Source organism: Felis catus, chromosome A3 (genome assembly GCF_018350175.1).
Source record: "Felis catus isolate Fca126 chromosome A3, F.catus_Fca126_mat1.0, whole genome shotgun sequence".
NCBI lineage: Eukaryota > Metazoa > Chordata > Mammalia > Carnivora > Felidae > Felis > Felis catus.
This window is the reverse complement of record NC_058370.1, coordinates 104562402-104579096: the sequence shown is the minus strand read 5'-3', so window position 1 is coordinate 104579096 and position 16695 is coordinate 104562402. Positions and strand designations below refer to the sequence as shown.

At 41.1% G+C, this 16695-nt stretch overlaps 1 protein-coding gene across 2 annotated transcripts in view; it reads left to right on the top strand.

The window, feature by feature from the left end:
- The window catches only part of MRPS5 (mitochondrial ribosomal protein S5), a 29922-nt gene that overhangs the window by 10359 nt on the left and 2868 nt on the right, over positions 1–16695 (top strand). Inside the window, exons 4-11 of one of the 2 annotated variants that reach the window (XM_003984272.6) lie at positions 904–1029; positions 2679–2912; positions 5873–5907; positions 7508–7598; positions 9624–9670; positions 10368–10425; positions 10710–10772; positions 15956–16092. In XM_003984272.6, coding sequence (XP_003984321.2) covers positions 904–1029; positions 2679–2912; positions 5873–5907; positions 7508–7598; positions 9624–9670; positions 10368–10425; positions 10710–10772; positions 15956–16092 — 791 coding nt within the window. Of the gene's footprint in view, positions 1–903; positions 1030–2678; positions 2913–5872; positions 5908–7507; positions 7599–9623; positions 9671–10367; positions 10426–10709; positions 10773–15955; positions 16093–16695 lie in introns of those variants that run through there. The other variant, XM_019827610.3, reaches the window with a different exon arrangement.

Below are 16695 nucleotides of genomic sequence, written 5' to 3'. Positions count from 1 at the left end.
ATGTATTTTAGAGTTTTGAGTACTACAACATTTGTGTGGCTGTGATTCTTTATTAAATAAATTGGTAATGGGACAGAATCTATGACTGTAAAATCAATTGGTGATGCTGTGAAAGGCTGGAAGTCCTTGGGAAGACAGGACTTAAATTGGCTACATCAATAGAATTCAGTAGTGTCGAAAGTAATGAATCTGAATATTCCACAAGTACAGAGGGGTAAGTACTGATTGAAATGTATGGTAGAAAAAGATTTGGGGATCCTAGAAATTCACAAATGGAAATAAATCAGCAGTGTAGGGGTCTATACATCAAGTGAAAGGCAAGCATGGTTTGAGAATACACACACTCTATGCAAATATTAACTATCAGACTCCTACCTCCTCATTCCTTTCTATGTATTGTTTAGATTTTAATTAGAGTTGAAGGTGAATGTGGGCATCTTATTTTGAAGGATGCACAGAGGTATTTAAGGCATTCACAGAAGAATAGAGCAAATCACAGTATTAAGATTTATGAGTTCAGATTGCAATGTTGATTCTTGTTTGGGCTAAGAAACCTTTATTTAAGGATAGGTATTATCTCAGGGGTTATAGTGGTGGCAGGAGGGCAGGGAAGAGACCCGTAACATAGTTGATGAGATGTCTGGGAAATGAACTACCGGCAAATGGGATTTAAATGTTGGCTGTCTTTTGTGGAGGGAGGCCATGCGCTTTGAGAATAGTATAGTCATCTCTTGGGTTGTCCAAATGTAACCATGTGTTTGATATGTATAAAGAATGATATAATTTTATTTTCATCACCACAGTGATACAAGTGAGCTGGACTCTTTGGGCCTTTTTTATTCAGCAGGGGACCACAGATCATTGCTTGGTAATTAAAAAACCAAAAAACCTGTTTCATTACAGTGACAGCAGATGAGCTATGGAAAGGCGCTTTAGCAGAGACTGGTGCAGGAGCAAGAAAAGGAAGAGGCAAAAGAACTAAGAAAAAGAGAAGAAAGGATTTGAACAGGGGTCAGATCATTGGTGAAGGTAAGCTTATTTATAAAAAGTCTAATGTGCTTTTTAAAGTTTCCCTCCCAGTTTTGTAGAGATTTTTACAGCCTAGAAGCCTCATACATTTCTCATGAAGGGCATTAGGTTTGCAGTTTTAGAATTAAACCAAATGGCTCACTTAATGCCCCATGATTCTGGGGGACGAAAATCCCATAGAAAGGAATTCATTCAGTTATTCATTCCACAAGCCTAAGTGCCCTTGCGTCACATCTTCTGTGACAGTGCCCTCAAGGATCTTATGATTCGGTGAAAGTTGGCAAACCTCTGCAGAGGGCCAGATGGTCAATATTTTTAGCTTTCTGAGCCACATGGACTCTGTTACTTACAACTCTTCAACTCTGCTAAGGGGGCACAGAAACAGTCCTAGACAATATATGATCTAACCAGGAGAGCTGTGTTCCCGTAAAACTTTATAAAAACAAGTGGTGGGCAGGATTTGGCCCCTGAGCCTTAGTCTGCCAACCCCTGGAAGCATAACTGTTTATACTTGTGTTTTTTAAAGAGTAAAAATTGTATAGTGTACTTGGATCAACATTTTGTGCTATGGTTATTGACCAATTATCCTTGGTAATGATAGCCTTCAGGCATAAAGAAAACACCTTTCACTGCACTTACGTGTCTACTTGAATCTTTTTCTCTGATGACTCACCTTATATCTTATTTTATTTTTTAACTTTTTAAAAAGTACAGCAATCATGTGTATACTTTCTCAGTAAAAAAATTCAAAGATTGTAGAGAAATCTAAAGCCCCCTTGATGCCCTTTCTATCTCCCCACCAATCCCAGTTGCTGCCCCCCAAGGAAGGCACTGATCTCATTTTGATGTGTTTCCTTCTGACCTTTTTTATTTTTTATTAAAAAACAATTTTTTTTTTTTAACATTTGTTTAGTTTTGAGAGACAGAGTACGACCAGGGGAGGGGGAGAGAGAGAGGGAGACACAGAATCTGAAGCAGGCTCCAGGCTCTGAGCTGTCAGCACAGAGCCCGACAGGGAGCTCAAACCCACGAACCATGAGATTGTGACCTGAGCTGAAGTTGGACGCTTAACTGACTGAGCCACCCAGGCGCCCCTTCTTCTGACCCTTTATAATGTTTTTATATACATAAATACCCTAAAAGAAATACATATTTTCTTTTTAAAAAAGTAAATTCTATCGTATGGTACATTCTGTCCTATAATTTACTTTTTCCACTAATATTAGGCCTTAGAAATTGTTCCACATCAGTATCTCTATAGCAACCTCATTCTTTGAATTTAGTGTAGAATATTTCACGGGTTGAAGATGCCGTAGTCATTTAACCAGTCCACTATTGCTGTACATTTAGATCGCTTCCACTCTTTGCCTTTACAAGTAACACTTCAGTGGACCTCCTTGTCCAAGCACACTTACGCCTCGTAACTGTGTGGGAATGTTCCTGTAGGTAGCATTGAGTGGGATTACTAGTTATTACAGTAGGTACACTTAAAATTTTAATAGATGGTGCCAAGTGGCCTGCCAAGTGATTGTTAGTTTAAGCTCCCTCCGGCAGCATCATTATCTGTACACCCCTTGCCTACCATTTTAGCACGTAAGAAACGAATGATTTTTAAAAATTCTTATTAATGTATGTCTTCAAACCTCCAGGGCGTCATGGCTTCCTATGGCCTGGTCTCAATGTCCCTCTCATGAGAGACGGAGCTGTACAGACCATTGCCCAAAGAAGCAAGGAAGACCAGGAGAAGATAGAGGCGGAGATGGTCCAGCAGAGGGAAGAGTGGGACCGGAAGAGGAAGATGAAGGTTAAACGGGAGCGAGGATGGAGTGGAAACACGTGGGGAGGCGTCAGTCTTGGCCCCCCGGACCCTGGTCCCAATGGAGGTAGCTGAGTCCTGGTATTGCTTACCTTTGTGATGGAGAGAGTACTTGTAGTTCTAGAATTCCTTAAGTGGATTTTACTTGTCTGTTTAGATTGCCTTTTTCCAAAAAAAGGGATTTGAGCATTATTGAAATAACTTCGTGTTAATTACTCAGTTGTATTTTATGGAACACTAGAGGCCCATACGCAAAAGTAGTCCACACACAGGATGCAAAGCATTGGCTTCTGGAATCCTTACTGTGTGGCTTCTCAGAGCGTTGAATGTGGTGGTCTATTTTAGATCTATATAGAGCTACTTGTCGGGTGCAGTTCCTCAAACACAGGTGCTCATGGGGTACCTATGGAGCAGCGTGGCTTGGGAGTTCTGTTTTGATAACAGAAGATAAGCCAGATAGTTGTCATTCAGTGTCATAAAAGCATACATGAAATAAAAATTGCTAATACTTATCAGGCCAAATTAGAAAATGAAGTCCTCCCCGCACCACCCCATCCCGAATATGTAAAGAAGTAAAACTCATGTGAAAAATTCAATATTGTCAATGAGTAGGAGATGAAGAAATAGGCAAGTTTGGCTGCTTTGTTAAATTTGGCTTAAAGAGGAGAGAAGTTGAGACGGAGAGATTCAGGTAAACATGCTTAGAACGGAGCAAAATGCTTCAGTTGAGTGGATGAAGGTATGGGAGGGAGAGAAAAAAACCCGTAAACTAAAACCCTAATGAGGACCCAGACCCAGGGTGGATAAATGGATTAACTCGTGACTGTGGGATCAGGTGGAGCCTGTGTTGTTGGTAGTGGAAATGTGAGCCTGCTGGGGGTGTGGTGGGTGAGTGGTAGCTGTCTGGTGGCTTCGGTTAGTCTGTGAGGAGGAGATGGGGTCATCTGCTGAAAGTAGGATGAGCATTGATGAACATGGGCACCAGAATATTTTGATGAAGAGACAGGTATCTAGGACTGGCTTCAGAATTACCCAATGGCAGCAAAACTAAAAGGCAACCGACAGAATGGGAGAAGATATTTGCAAATGACATGTCAGATAAAGGGTTAGTATCCAAAATCTGTAAAGAACTTATCAAACTCAACACCCAAAAAATGAATAATCCAGTGAAGAAATGGGCAAAAGACGTGAGTAGATACTCTTCCAAAGAAGACATCCAGATGGCTAACACACATGAAAAGATGCTGAACGTCACTCATCATCAGGAAAATACAAATCAAGACCACAATGAGATACCGCCTCACACCTGTCAGGATGGCTAACATTAACAACTCAGGCAACAACAGATGTTGGCGAGGATGCGGAGAGAGAGCATCATTTTTGCATTGTTGGTGGCAATGCAAGCTGGTGCAGCCACTCTGGAAAACAGTATGGAGGTTCCTCAAAAAACTAAAAATAGAACTACCCTACAACCTAGCAATTGCACTGCTAGCTATTTACCCAAGGGATACAGGTGTGCTGTTTCGAAGGGGCACATGCACCCCAATGTTTATAGCAGCGCTGTTGACAATAACCAAAGTATGGAAAGAGCCCAAATGTCCATCGATGGATGAATGGATAAAGATGTGGTATGTATATACAATGGGGTATTACTTGGCAATCAAAAAGAATGAAATCTTACCATTTGCAACTATGTGGATGGAACTGAAGGGTATTGTGCTAAGTGAAATTAGAGAAAGACAAATATCATATGACTTCACTCAAATGAGGAATTTAAGATACTAAACAGATGAACATAGGGAAGGGAAGCAAAAATAATAATGAAGATAGGGAATGGGACAAAACATAAGAGACTTAAAAAAATTTTTTTTTAATGTTTATTTGTGAGAGAGAGAGACAGAGCGTGAGCAGGGGAGAGGCAGAGAGAGAGGGAGACACAGAATCCAAAGCAGGCTCCAGGCTCTGAGCGGTCAGCACAGAGCCCGACTCGGGGCTCGAACTCAAGAACCATGAGATCATGACCTGAGCCAAAGTCAGACGCGTAACCGACTGAGCCACCCAGGTGCCCAAGGGACTTTTAAATATAGAGAACAAACAGAGGGTTGCTGGAGAGGTTATGGGAGGGGGGATGGGCTAAATGGGTAAGGGGCTTTAAGGAGTCTGCTGCTGAAATCATTGTTGCACTATATACTAACTACCTTGGATGTAAATTAAACAATAAATAAATTAATTAAAAAAAATTACCCAACGAAGTAGGAATTGGACAGAGAACTTAGAGGAAAGAAGATTGGCTAGGAGTTGATAATTGTCGAAGCTGGCTAATGGGTGTGTAAGACTTCATTTTGCTGTTCTATCTTATTTTTTATGTGAGTGAAATTTTCTATAGGAAAAAGTTAATAAAAATCAGAGAACCCAGAGTGTTTGAAATGGCTGCTGTGGTGAGTGGAAAGAGACATAAAAGGCCAACAGGCAGCAGGGAGGACTTGACTGAGTTGGAGACCATGACTTTTTCGTGGCTCACGTGTGTACTCTGCTTTGACTTCTCTCTAGCAGCGGTCAGGTGTGGCCAGGGAGTTGCCTTGATTCTGGCCTAGGTGGTATGGTGGGGAGAGAACAGGGGGAGGAAGTTGAGGCTATTTGCAACGTCTGGTGGAAGTGATGGCTTATGGTGTCTTGGCTGAGTGGCAGAGGCTGTGAAGACCGTAGGGGGTCCGAGGGAAAATAAAGAAGGGGTCAGGAGTCTGGTGGTGCTGGGGAGCTCCAAGAACCACCACCTTGTGAGTTGCTGAGTGAGAGAGCTGCCGGGGTAGGAGGATGCAGTCAGGGAGATGGCCGAGTTTTAGGAATTTAGTGGTGGAGCAGTCTGGTGATCATGGAGGACTAGGGTGTGGCCTGGGGAGTGACACCAAAAGATCTGAGATTCCTTCTCACTTAAAAATCAGTGATGGTGCCTGGTTTGAGAAATGCTTTCGTGCACTAATTGTAGAGATCCGTTTATCTACATGCCTTCTTCTTTTCTCTCCACAGAAACATATGATGATTTTGATACCAGAATACTGGAGGTAGGCGTGCTGCATCACATACCCAGTTGAGCCTTTAGAGAAGTTGGTGTGGGTAGAGCGGGAATAGTGCGAGTGGAAGCATGAGGAACAGCCTTTGGTGCGTGATTTTTTTTTGAGACACGGAGCTGGTTCGGATAAGGGAATAACGAAACTTTAATTTCAGTTACTTGATCCTGGCTGTCCTGACTGCTGCCCTCTTTTGGGGGCTACCAGTTGCGGTCTCATGACAAGGCAACTTCAGGGGTACGGTCAAGAACAGAATTTGGAGATTACTATTGAAACCCTCCCTTCTAAAGCCAACATTAGCAATCTGTCCTGGCACTCAGTTCATGGGGCAGGGTAAGAAAGCTTTGAGTTGCTGTGAATGCCCAGCTCTTGACGGGGAAATAATCTTTTGGGCTGTTTGCAGGCCGTTGAAAAGCCTGTGTCAGGGAAATTTCAGTCACTCTTTCCAGGGTGATTGAAAATCACCAAAATAGTCCACTTCCCTTTGAGCGAGTGCTGCATACTTGGCCGGTGTTAACTATCATTTGGAATAACCATTTATTGATTTTGTGATTGAATATGTATATTATTTCATCAATATCACTGCTTTATGTTTACAAGCATTTTATGTCTTTGGGGCCCAGTTTATATCTTTTGGAAGTTAATCCCTTTGAAGAATTCTTATATGTGGATGACTACCTGTAAGATTGTCCACGGGTATGGACTCGACCTTTTCCTTTAACCTTACTTTTGGGAAGGGACCTGCCATGTAAGCAGTTTAAGGTAACAGTTTCATAGATCCTGGCCTTTTAAATATGCCCAAACAAAACAAACAAACAAAACACAGATTTTCCTGTAGTTTCTAGTAAGCAGGTATTTCTAGATTTTGTACTATCCGGTGAGCCTGTGAGCCTAAACCTTAGCGTAGAGATTCAGTCCTGTGCTCATTCTTCCTGTAGACTGCATTTTCATATCTAAGATACACATCTTCTTTGTTTTAACATCTCTGATCACCAGGAATATGTCTTATAATAAGTCCGTTACAAATTCTTTCAAAGTTTGGTCAGCAACTTTCTTCCTTTGTGAAATTCACTAAAATAGTGTATATTGAGTTGTATGGTTTCTCTCTTTTTTTAAAATTTTTTTATTGTTTATTATTTTTGAGAGAGAGAGAGAGAGACAGAGAGCAAGCAGGGAAGGGGCAGAGGGAGAAGGAGACACAGAATCTGAAGCAGGCTCCAGGCTCTGAGCTCTCAGGACAGAGCCCGACGTGGGGCCCGAACTCACAGACCGCGAGATCATGACCTGAGCTGTAGTCGGCTGCCCAACCAACTGAGCCACCCAGGTGCCCCCATTTGTATGGTTTCTAATCCGTTCAAAAGTTATCTCCGTTCAGCCTTCTAACAACCTTAGGAAATAGGAAGGGAAAGTTCGATTTTACCACTAGAGAAACTGCAGAGAGAGGTTTCCTTTGGAGAGTTTGCTGTTGCTACTCATGACTTCGAGGATGTTGTAGCTACTCAGGTGGCGCTGTGTGTGTGTAAGGGGCTCAGTCCAGTTCCCTACTTCAGAATTTCCTTAAGGTGTAATATGTATGAAACATTTTGTCTTTTAGGTAAGAAATGTTTTCAACATGACAGCAAAAGAGGGAAGAAAGAGATCAGTCCGTGTCCTGGTCGCTGTGGGGAATGGCAGAGGAGCCGCAGGTGACCGGGGTGTGATGTGCATGGTGCTGGAGGTGGGGGCAGAGGACAGGTGTGGCCTGGGCTCAGCCCTGGAGTCTGCGGGTTCTTGCCGGTGCCCAGCCCCTTTGTACAGATTAAGCCTTTTAAGTGGTTTGGGCTCATATACCTTGTGGTAAACACATAAAATTCCTTGGAGGGAAAAGGAACAGAAGTTCCTCTATCTGCCTTTTTCTATGAGAACAATGGATATTTTAAAAGGCTTAAGATACTGTTGTCTTATGTATAATGAAAAATTAGGGAGGGAAAGCCACTAAATGTTCAATAGTAGGGGCGTAGTTACGAAGGAGTATATCCAGGGCGCCTGGGTAACTCAGTTTAAGTGTCTGACTCTTGATTTCAGTTCAGGTCATGACCTCACAGTCCTGAGATTGAGCCCCATAGGCCCTGTGCTGGGCATAGAACCTGCTTAAAATTCTCTCTCTCTCTCTCTCTCTCTCTCTCTCTCTCTCTCTCTCCCCCCCTCTCTGTCTTTCTCTCTTTGTCTTTCTCTCTCTCTCTCTCCCCCTTTCCCTCTCCCTCCCTCCCTTCTTCTCCCTCTCCCTCTGCCACCCCTCTCCTGTGTGCATGTGAGCACTCTTTCTCTAAAAAAAAAAAAAAAAAAGTATAGCCACACATTGTAATATGCTGTAGCCATTAAAGAATATATTAGAAAATTATTTATGAAATAATGCTAATTAAAAATAAACAAAAAAACTTCATATAAGACTGTATAATACAATCCCAATTTTTTGTTTTGTTTTGTTTTGTTTTTTTTTTCAACGTTTATTTGTTTTTGGGACAGAGAGAGATAGAGCATGAACGGGGGAGGGGCAGAGAGAGAGGGAGACACAGAATCGGAAACAGGCTCCAGGCTCTGAGCCATCAGCTCAGAGCCTGACGCGGGGCTCGAACTCACGGACCGCGAGATCGTGACCTGGCTGAAGTCGGACGCTTAACCAACTGCGCCACCCAGGCGCCCCTGTTTTGTTTTTTTTAATATAAAGTATGTTTATATGCAAAGACTAGAAGGATATACACTGAAATGGTTAATAATGTTTAATCTGTAGGTTTGCCAGTCATTTAAACTTTCTTCTTTATACTTCTCTGTAAAATTTCCCCAGTGAACATCTGGTTTTGAAATGTATACACGAACGTGTACAGGAGAGAAAATTGGAAAACTGCCTACTGACACTTTTTGTCTTTAAGTTTATTTATTTTGAGAGAGAGAGAGTGCGTAAGACGGAAAGGAACAGAGAGAGAGAGGGAGAGAATCCCCAAGCAGGCTCTGTGCTGTCAGCGTCGAGCCCCACACGAGGCTTGGACTCACAAACTGGGAGATCATGATCTGAGCTGAAATCAAGAGTCAGACGCTCAACTGACTGAGAAACCCAGGCGCCCTGCTTTATATTACTTTCTTATATATAATTTAAAAATACATTCTTCAAAATAAAGAATTAATGTGATAGCAAATAATGGCAGCATTTCCATTAATTTGTGATAAATTTCATTTTATAGGGTTAAGCATTCACAAACTTAAGGATTGTTGATTTTATTTCCTGGTTAATTGAAATTCGAATTGCATTTGTAAGTTCCAGGGAAGTCATGGTTTTTCTCTATAGCAGTGTATATTTTTCCCCAACCTTTCTGGTTATTTTAATCTATTTTTTAAAATGTTCAAAACCATTTATCTTATTAGTTTAGAGCATGATTAGTTTTTGTTTAAGTATATTTCGTTTTATCTAGAGACTTACAAAAGGTAATGTTATACACCTAACCTTGGATTTCATAGATACTTTCAAATGTAATCTTTCCAAAATGCCCCAAAACAGATAGGCACATCTCAGTAGCCTCATGTTTTATGGTTTGTTTTGGATAGCAGGTTTTCTGTGGGCAGAAGACAAATGAAATGCTACGAAATATTGTAGGAACTGAAACTTAAAATGTAGTGAAAGACAGTATGTGCCAAATTTATGCCCCTTTTTTTATTTGTCATTTTTCCTTTTTAAGGTTTTGCCATTGGGAAAGCCACTGAACGAGCAGATGCTTTCAGAAAAGTACGTACATTTTTCTTTTGTTGATACTAAAAGTTCGGCGTGCTAGGTACCATTAGAACCACACACACACAAAATAATAAAAATAAGAACCCTCCCCGGAGGCTTACTGTCAACAGTTACTGAACTCATACATAGCCTAAGCAGTACCTGTTTTCTTTTGCGTCATTTTTAGCAGACTTGTGATTGCTTCCCAAAAGTATGAGACAGCTGGGAAGGCTTGAACTCTGACAGAATGTTCGAAGATGCTAAGGAATTATTGTTAATGTTTTTTAGATATGATAGTGATACTGTGGTTATAAGTTTGTTTTGTTTTGTTTTGTTTTTTAATTTTTTTAACGTTTATTTATTTTTGAGACAGAGAGAGACAGAGCATGAACGGGGGAGGGTCAGAGAGAGGGAGACACAGAATCCGAAACAGGCTCCAGGCCCTGAGCTGTCAGCACAGAGCCCGACGCGGGGCTCGAACCCACGGACCGTGAGATCACGACCTGGGCCGAAGTCGGCCGCTTAACCGACTGAGCTACCCAGGCGCCCCATAAGTTTTTTAAATTAAGTCTTTTTATAAGTATATAATGAAATGTTTAAGTTGGAAATTTTCGGTAATAAAATATTTTCTGCAAGCTGTTTTTTAACATCTCCAAGAAAATGTAAATTCCAATAGTGGATTTGAGAATAGTGTTTTCCTTCTTTCTTTCAGGCAAAGAACAGAGCAGTACAATATTTACACTATGTAGAACGGTACGAAGACCATACAAGTGAGTGTTAATCATTTGTAGGATTACACTTGTTTCATTATATGTGACAATATATCTCTAAGGCCACCTTCGCGTTTCTCTGCTTGTTACCATGTTCTGGAACAAATAATTATATAAAATGCATAAACAAATTTTCTTCCCTAGTGATGAGTGAAATCAGAATCTTGTCACTCATCCTTGGCCAATGTGTGCTGGCTGCTTTGGTAGCATTAGTTCTGTGGTGGCATTTGCAAGGGCATTAAAGCTACACATCTAATCCTTATGCTTATGTTTTTATCCTCCAGTATTCCACGATATTTCTTTAACATTTAAAAGGACGCATATCAAGATGAAGAAAAAACCCAGAGGTAACCGAAAACACTCTTATAATTTGTTAAAGATAAAGCAGAGTAATTATCACAATTCCATCCTGTCCTGTATTTTTGATCAGTTGTATTGAACTCATTTTGAAAATACCAAAATGGAAAGGCCTGAGTTTGATTTAAGAAGGCCGAGGCTCCCAGGGAAATAAAATGTAGTCAGCGCACTCAGGCTCCTGTGAACACAGGCGTGTACCAGGGGTAATTCTAGGTGGGAAGAGCATACTCTGAATAGGAAATAGTAACGGAATGAATCATTGGGTTTGGATAAGTGCGAGCATTCATTTCTCCTTGAGAATTCATCGATGCTGTTAGATGGCCTACTTACAGCTTCTTCAGTTCCAGTCATTTATTCACATCGTCAAATATTGATTGAACATCATCTGTGAGCTGGGTGGTATGCTAAGCTCTGGAAGCAGAGGTAGACTTTCTTCCTGTTGCAAGCAAGGAGGCAGAGTTCAGGGTCACAGAGCTGTGGCAGTCATGCCCAGTGGACTTTGGGTATAGAATTCTTGAGCACTTTGATTTTGTTTAGCTATGGTTGGTTCTACAGTAAAAATGATACTCTTGGTATATGTTTATTTTGTTTTCTTTTATTAAAAAATTTTTTTTAGGGGCGCCTGGGTGGCGCAGTCGGTTAAGCGTCCGACTTCAGCCAGGTCACGATCTCGCGGTCCGTGAGTTCGAGCCCCGCGTCAGGCTCTGGGCTGATGGCTCGGAGCCTGGAGCCTGCTTCCGATTCTGTGTCTCCCTCTCTCTCTGCCCCTCCCCCATTCATGCTCTGTCTCTCTCTGTCCCCAAAATAAGTAAACGTTGAAAAAAAAAAAAATTTAAAAAAAAAAAATTTTTTTTAACATTTATTTATTTTTGAGGGAGAGAGAGAGCATGAGTAGGGGAGGGGCAGAGAAAGAGAGGGAGACAGAATCCGAAGCAGGCTTCAGGCTCTGAGCTGTGAGCACAGAGCCTGATGCGGGGCTTGAACTCACGAACCATGAGATCGTGACCTGAGCCAAAGTCGGACACTTACCTGACTGAGCCACCCAGGCACCTCTATCTTTATTTATTTATTTATTATTTTTACAGTTTATTTATTTATTTATTTTGAGAGAGAGAGAGAACAAGTAGGAGAGGGGCAGAGAGAGGGAGAGACAGAATCCCAAGCAGGCTTTGCGCCATCAGCCCAGACCTTAATTCGGGGCTCGAACTCAGAGACTGTGAGATCATGACCTGAGTTGAGATCAAGAGTCAGATGCTTAACCGACTGAACCACCCAGGTGCGTGCCCCTCTAGGCATATCTTTAAAAGTTTGGATCAGGGGCGTCTGGGTGGCTCGGTCGGTTGAGTGACCGACTTCAGCTCAGGTCGTGATCTCACGGTTTGTGAGTTCGAGCCCCACGTCGGGCTCTGTGCTGACAGCTCAGAGCCTGGAGCCTGCATCGGATTCTGTGTCTCCCTCTCTCTCTGCCCCTTCCCCACTCATGCTCTGTCTCTCTCTGTCTCAGAAGTAAATAAACATTAAAAAAGAAAAAAATTAAAAAAAAAAGTTTGGATCAGAAAAAGAATAAGACACCTAAATTTTTCATGTCAAAGCTAGGACATGGAAACCAATCTGGAGGAAAAAACATCAAATTCAGTACTAATTGTGCACCAAGAGAACCTGCCTATTTTTAAGTGAACTTACCTTCTGCTTTAAAATCACAGTCATTCATATGCCTAATAAAAACCTTTATTTATTAGAAAAAGTATTAAATTGAACACTTAGACGTCAAGCTTATACTTGCACTATTCCTATGATAGCTACTACCCTGAATGGCTATCGAGCACTTGAAATGTGGTTACTGAGATCTGTGAAGTACAAAGGCTTAGTATGAAAAAAAAAAGAATGTAAAATATCTCAAAATTATTGTATTGATTACATGTTGAAATGATAGTGTTTTGGATATATTAGGTTAATACAATATATTACTAAAAATAATTTTACCTTTTTTTTTGAAATGTATCAGTGAGAAAATTTGAAATTCCATGTATGGCTTGCATATATGGCTTATGTCCTATTTCTGTTGAACAGCGTTGGTTTAGATACATTTGTATCCAAATGATTTTTGAAAGATAGCTACAGTTTTCATTAATTGCCGAAGTTACCTTTTTTATCTTCCCTGTCCCCTCAAGCTGTATCTTTCAGGTTTCTGTCTAGTTAAACACATTCCCTGTGCATTGAGGTTAAATATACATTTAGACAGCATAAATATACATTTATGTATATTTATAGACATAATTTTTAAATACAAATTAAATATAATTTAATTATATTTATAATTAATTATAATTATTTTGTAAATTTTTATAAATTATATATTTTTTATAAATTATAAATTTTTATAAATTATTTTACAAATTTATAAAATATTTTATAAATATATTATATATTATAATTAATATAAACATTAAATATAAATACAAATTTATAAAACATAAATATACATTATAGACAGCATTTCCTAAACTATGTTCCTGTGCATCACTGTTTCTATGAGCAGATACTAATAAGTGTGAACTCCAGAAAGAGTGTCATGTGGGAAAACGATAAAGGAAAGTAAAAAAAAAAAAATGTTTGTACATCTTTGTGATTGTCACAGTCTTTTTTTTTAAATTTTTTTTTTTTTAACATTTATTTATTTTTGAGACAGAGAGAGACAGAGCATGAACGGGGGAGGGTCAGAGAGAGAGGGAGACACAGAATCTGAAACAGGCTCCAGGCTCTGAGCTGTCAGCACAGAGCCTGACGCGGGGCTCGAACTCATGGACCACGAGATCGTGAGCCGAGCCGAAGTCGGCCACTTAACCGACTGAGCCACCCAGGCGCCCCTGATTGTTAGTCTTTAATGCACTACTGTGCAATGTGAATCCCCCAGAGGGGGATAGAGAATGTAGCGTTTCCAAACTTATTTAGTCATGGGACACTTCTTCCTTGGCTGCAGGATGGTGTCTGATTCCTCACACAGCACTGCTAAACATTTCCTATCTTGCATCCGTGTTCATCAGGGAAATTGGTCTGTAGTTCTCCTTTTTAGCGGGGTTTCTGTCTGGTTTTGGAATCAAGGTAATGCTGGCCTCGTAGAAAGAGTCTGGAAGTTTCCCTTCCATTTTTATTTTTTTGAACAGCTTCAAGAGAATAGGTGTTAACTCTTCCTTAAATGGTAGAATTCCCCTGGAAAGCCATCTGGCCCTGGACTCTTGTATTTGGGAGATTTTTGATTGCTAATTAGATTTTTTTACTGGTTATGGGTCTGTTCAAATTTTCTATTTCTTCCTGTTTCAGCTTTGGTAGTGTATATGTTTCTAGGAGTTTGTCCATTTCTTCCAGATTGCCCATTTTATTAGTATATAATTGCTCATAATATTCTCTTATTATTGTTTTTATTTCTGCTGTGTTGGTTGTGATCTCTCCTCTTTCATTCTTGATTTTATTTATTTGGGTCCTTTCCTTTTTGATCCAACTGTCTAGTGGTTTATCAATTTTGTTAATTCTTCCAAAGGACCAGCTTCTGGTTTCATTGATTTCTGCTGTTTTTTTTTGGTTTCGATAGCATTAATTTCTGCTCCAATCTTTATTATTTCCTGTCTTCTGCTGGTAAGCATTTCCTGTCTTAACACACACACACACACACACACACACGCACACACACTTTCATTAAACAAGGAGTTTTTGACACAGTGTGTACCTGAAAGACTTCACAAAGTACATCCAAATAATTCCCATGGGACTATGACCACTATTATATGGGTATTTGTATATGTACACAACTGGCTACCATTTGGGGAGGGCCGTGTATGGTCCAGGTGCTGTGCGGTATTCACACCTTCCCTTGGGAGCTCGCCATCAGCTCTGCCACGTAGGTGTGGAGGGCAAGGGAGGTTCTGGCCTAGGATCATTCAGTGAGCGGTAGCAGGTTAGAGTCTGCCTTCTAGGCCCTTCCAAGGATCTGCCTTGCATGGGCACCAGTCTGCAGGTGTGTGTGCATCTATACACATCTACGCATGCATACATTTGTTCACACGTGGACGCATGTTCTATGTGTATAACTCCGCACACGGAAGAACAGACCACCCCGTTGTTGCATGTCTTAGCTACCCTCTGAGGTCCCGGTTCTTATGTGATCTGCCATAGCTATGGGGTCCACTTTAATTGGCTCTTTCAAGTAGAAGGGATGGAACGTTAGTTGCTTGTATCCGAATGTAGTTTTTACACACATATATTGAATTACCATTGAAAATTGGGAATTAGAGGGGCACCTGGATGGCTCAGTCGGTTGAGCATTCGACTTCAGCTCAGGTCATGATCTCGTGGTTCATGAGTTCAAGCCCCGCAAAGGGCTCTGTGCTGACAGCCTGGAGCCTGCTTCAGATTCTGTGTCCTTCTCTATCTACCCCCCTCCTGCTCATGCTCTGTCTGTCTCTCTCTCTCTCAAAAATAAACATTAAAAAAATTGGAAATTAGAAAGACAGTAACATGTAATATCTAGAGTAGATCCTCTGCCTTAAAGCAGGGAGGCATGTGCTAAGTTTCATGTCTGGCTAATCAAAATGAGTCTAAATTTGGGGTGTCTTTCTCTCACTGCTGCCTGCATTTGCTGGCTATTGGTTTAGGGTCTGGGGATACAGTAGAAACAAACAATATCCTAGCCTTCACAGAGCCCACATTCTAGTGAGGGGAAGCATCAGATAAACAAATTCCACTAAGTGCCTGAAAGCAGCAATTAAGATGCTATGTTTTGTGGGGAGCGGGGGAAAGGGTGCATTACCAAAGCCAAGAGAGGAGTTTTTCCTGGAAGAGGAAATAGGTATCTCTGCTCAGTGCAAATGAGCAATTGAGGAGGGAGAGAATAGACATGTCCTTCTGTCCTTAGCCAACATGGGCGTGGGGGGCCTAGAACTTTCACACATTTCTGTTCATCTTTATAATATTCCTGTTTTTTTGCCCACATGTTTAAGAAATTTATATATATTGTTTTTTTAATCTTTATAACATCTCATTTAAATCAGTGTCGTTATGGAAATTAAGGAAGCTGTCCAGGGAAGCGATGAAGCCATAATATGAACCAGGGCCTCCTAAGCCCAGAGCCCAAAGCTGTGTGAAGGCCAGCAGGGTGACTGCGTTTTTCCTTTTCTAGGCTACGGCCTCCGCTGCCATCGGGCCATCATCACCATCTGCCGGCTCATTGGCATTAAAGACATGTATGCCAAGGTCTCTGGGTCCGTCAACATGCTCAACCTCACACGAGGCCTCTTCCGTGGGCTCTCCCACCAGGTAACCTTTCCCTAGGCTCTGAAACAGAAGTTCTAGTTTGTATTTCAATTGTGTGCATTTAGGCCATGATGGCCTGGGGCCACCAGGGGACTTGAGCATTCTTTGTTGCCTATGGCTGCATCAGTTTAAAGTTAATCCAACTGGAGAATTAGTTCATGAATATTACCCTTAAAAAATACTTCAGGGGTATTTTGAAGTTTCAAAATTTAGTATTTTTCAAAGCCAATAATTATAATGTGTTTTTTTTACGAAAAGAATTTATGCTTGTTCTATAGCTCTAACAATATAGACATGTAAAGTAAAAAGAGGAAGGCTGTTTCCTAATTTAGTTCTTTCAGTTGGGACTAGAGTGAAGCCTCTAGGGTACCTCTCCACTCTAGAGTGCTGTCTTCAGTAGAAGCACAGGCGGTTTTCAAGTTACCTGCATAGGTCGTTTAGACAGACACCTGCGTTAGTAGGAACCATGAATGTTAATATGCCAAGTTCTTTCTCTGCAGAGCTGAAAGCCCTGGGCCGCTACCCAGCCTGCCCACTCAGCCTGGGCTAGGCTTGCAATCACTCTACTCCCCAGTGAAGAGGTCCCTCCTCCTAGGTTGCCCTCTT